A 3,788-nucleotide genomic window follows, 5' to 3' on the forward strand; every position below is an offset into this window, starting at 1 on the left:
GAAGATGCCTGGTAATGGGCTGAAGTTGGAGAATCTGAATCTGGACAGTAGAAACAAAAAGGAATTGCTGAAGCAGATAGGGTTGGACTACTGTATAGAGCTGGCCGAACATGTCAAAGACAGGAATGAGTTAGTAAGGCAGGCCCAAATGAATTACAGTAGCCTAAACCACTTAAATCCAGCTTCTAGCCCACTTATACACTCTTATGCAGCCCTTTTCATACTCAATTAACCTACGTAATCCACCCTAAAAACCATCACATTATTCTCGTTTTTAGCCTCGATCTGCTGCAATTGGGAAAACGGTTATTTCACTGGTGGAGGGAGAAGATTAAAATCGAGCATCACAGAGAAGATGCACACAGCTTTCTGGAAATTTCAGTCAAAATCAATAAAGCGGGAGACAGCACAGTTGGACGGAGTAGCCAGGAGGATTCAGGAAGAATGGAGAACCGGTTGGGCCATGAGAAATCTACCATCAGAGAAAATCGGAGATTTATGAAAATCATATCAGCGCCGTGGTCGGTGATATCAGATGGAGTACTGGGGAAAAATCTCGTCTTTGGGCTGAGTTCGTTGGATAAGGATGAGGTCTCCAGTGATAAAGAAATTCCAGCCTCGAAGCATTCGGAATTGGGGGGCTCAGAGACAGCCATGAAAGAACACCAATGTCAACCTTTCGAGGCTCCACTGTCATCGTCAGAAGGGAAGTCAGAACACTACGTGGAGGGGTTCTGAATGCATGATATGGAGACCACGATGAAGAAATGGGAAGGGACTGGGCTTGAAATTAAGGCTGACTTTCATAGAAAAAAACCTATGGGCTATGATTTGAGGTTGGGCCAAGAAGTTGAAGATCAAAATGAATCCTCGAGGCAGGTCCCATGTCCAGATAAGAATGAATTAGTGAGAATGGCCCAAATGAAGCAGGCCCAGTTAAACTTTGGCCCATCTAGATCTAAAATTAATGTAGATAACCCAAGCCCACAACTCCTTTATTTCCCAGTCGACACACACAACCCGCCTGTTAATCAAAGTTCATCTTCAGTTTCAATCCCAAGATCAGTTTTCATTACTCCAAAATTCGATAAACCAAAGCAATCACAACCACCAAATCAACTTACTGTTTTAGAGCTTCGAAAGAGGAGGGAAAATGGTTTATGCCTTCATTGTGACGAGGAAAAGCCAGTGGACAATAATTTTGAAAATCAGGGGTTACAGGTGTTGGTGGTAATTGATGATTTAGAGGAAGTATGCTTCACAGAGGTGGAAAAAGGGGATGGGAAAAAAAATGGAGCTTCCGAGGATGAAGTTTCGGGGGTAGATTGGTCATGACCGTATGATATTATAAACCGATGGTGCAGCCATTTATAATGTGTTTACAACTCATCGGGTTCAAAAATTGGAAAGCTAGCAAAGGGGTGCTACCGGTTATGGGATTTGCATGAATAACATTCTAAATGTTGGCAGTCGGCACAAGAACTTCTTAATGGCATGTGGACTAAAATATCGCATTTCGGCATTTGGCATGGTGGGAGTTCTAATCAAAGAAATGATGCAGTAACATAAAATTCCGAATTTTAAAGTTGAATCACACTTCCACCTTGAGGACAAGGTGGATGTTGGGGCAGGGGGTAATGATAGACCCTCACCTCAAATATTCCAATACAAGTTGTTATTAGTTCACTATTCTAGAGAATTCCATAGTTAGTTGGCAAAAGGGTAGAATTGTAATAACAAACTAGTAAATTCTCTATAAATGTTTGAATAAACAGTATAGTAATTCCTTGTTCACAACCCATCATTCCCAGCTAATTCATACTGCTTATTTCGTCAATTACATCTGCACTTTCCATTACATAAATCAGCCACCATATTGACTACCTAACTAGATCCAGTAATCACCCACAACACGGGTTCATCAACAGCTTCACAGGTCCAGATCATCGACTCTATTAATCAGCAACAGAATTCAACAGAAGCAATCAGGATCCTATCAGATTGCTACCCTTTGGCAGCATTTTCATTGAGATTTATTTCGTTTTCACCTCCTTCTGGAATTACAAGGTAAATTTTCTGCCTTCTCTGGGTGTGATTTGTAGTAAATAATGCATCATGCTACATGGGTTTATAATTATTAGTTTGATTGATTTTTATTATTATTTGTGAAAATTGAAGTATCAATTCAAATATGGATGGAGAAGAAAAATATATTTGAGTGAAGTTATTAATACTACGTTTGAAAGAAATTTGGTATAAATATCTATTGAAAATAATCTCAATATACAAGTGAGGCACCAGGTAAGCCAGGCTTTCTAAATGTTTCTTGGGCTCATGAAGAATTATATGGTAAATAATTTCTTCCAGCTGCATGGATGTTAAACTTGTTTGATTCAGGATTTATTTCCCTGTTTTAGGCCTCATTACTAGGATCGGCTTCCATGGTGTCCAAGTCAAAGAAAAATTGGGTGCCAGCAACTATTTATAGAGCTGTGTATTCATGGTTGATGGTTGTACCACCAGAATCTCCATGATGTAATTGGATCGAGCACTATGTACAAGTTGACAATCTAATAATTTTGCTGGCAGACTCCAAAGAAACAATAGAGTCAGTTTCATTCTAGCTTAGGTAATGCATGGTGAAATAAGAGTGCTTAAGTACTCATTTTCTGTCCTTTGTTTTCTTATTGGTGAGGAGATCAGTGAGTAGTGGTGAATGGCGTGACCAATTTAAAGAGGAAGAGAACAATGATAAGGACATGAACCAATCTGTCCAAAAATAAAGAAGCTCTGTGAGAACTGTTTTCTGTTGTGAAAGTTATATATTGGCTTCATTGTATGGTTAGGGTTATCTCTAAAATTCATTAGTGCTCTATTCCTCTTCCATCCCCTTTTGTAGTAATTCAAATTTTTGCAGAAGGCCTGTTTTCTTTCTTTCTTTTCCTTTTAAACAAACGGAGGACCTGTTGTAAAGGTCTCAAAAGGGCAATCTTGTTTAATTTTTTTACCATAATGAGAAAAGATGGTATATTCATAATTTGATGTATTGGATAAACCATTTCTTCTGTTGCTTCTTGTTTTTGGCAGGTGTACTATGTCTATGGCTTTATGCTTCTGGTGTTCCTAATTCTTGTCGTTACTGTCTGTGTCACAATTGTTGGAATATATTTCCTGCTAAATGCTGAGAATTATCAATGGCAATGGACTCCCTTCTTCTCGGCATTCTCAACGGCCTTCTATGTGTACTTGTACTTAATATATTACTACTACTTGAAGACATAGATGTCCGGGGTTTTCCAGACTAGCTTCTACTTTGGATATACACTGATGTTTTGTCTTGGTCTAGGAATCCTCTGTGGTGAGTAAAAATTATGACCAATTGTTTTATTGAAGTTACTTTTGCTGGCTCCTCTTGCTTTTCGTTTTAATTAAACAAGTCTCGTGCATCTGAAAACAAAAAGGAAACATTGATGGAAGCTTTTTGAGTGGGTCCTTTCCTGTTGATATAGCAATGTAGGATGAAAAATTGTGCGGGAGGAAAGTCCTACCTGGCAGTGTCAACTCTCTGGTTTGTTGCTGTGATTTGTGTGATGGCTATAATTTTCTAGCATTTGCAATTTACATTTTGATACGTTTGTCACGCATAATTGGACAGTACTAAGATATTGTTTGACAAAGCTTTTTGAGATCATAAGCTATTGGTTGCCATGATGTGTGGAAAATGGATAAAAATTGTGGATCCAATGATTAAAAATGAAGCTTGTCCAGCTTAAAATCTAATAAAAGCT

General features: G+C 38.5%; 1 protein-coding gene across 2 annotated transcripts; it reads left to right on the forward strand.

Annotated features, from left to right (window-relative positions):
- On the forward strand, nt 1-3,409 carry LOC111411789. Of its 2 annotated transcripts, none has more exons than XR_002705895.1 (2): nt 1-2,067; nt 2,418-3,409. XR_002705895.1 is itself a non-coding variant. In XM_023042387.1 (2 exons), the coding sequence occupies exon 1, from the start codon at nt 739-741 to the stop codon at nt 1,333-1,335; it is 597 nt and encodes a 198-aa protein (XP_022898155.1). In that variant the 5' UTR covers nt 1-738; the 3' UTR covers nt 1,336-2,067; nt 3,088-3,409. The 2 variants fall into 2 exon arrangements, 1 of the variants encoding a protein (XP_022898155.1); XM_023042387.1 differs by having other exon boundaries at nt 3,088-3,409.
- Nucleotides 3,410-3,788: the final 379 nt, after the last annotated feature.

Source organism: Olea europaea, chromosome 16, assembly GCF_002742605.1.
Source record: "Olea europaea var. sylvestris chromosome 16, O_europaea_v1, whole genome shotgun sequence".
NCBI lineage: Eukaryota > Viridiplantae > Streptophyta > Magnoliopsida > Lamiales > Oleaceae > Olea > Olea europaea.

What these genes read in the sequence shown, in the direction of transcription:
- LOC111411789 (XM_023042387.1), top strand. Translation starts at nt 739, where the DNA reads ATGCATGATATGGAGACCACGATGAAGAAATGGGAAGGGACTGGGCTT.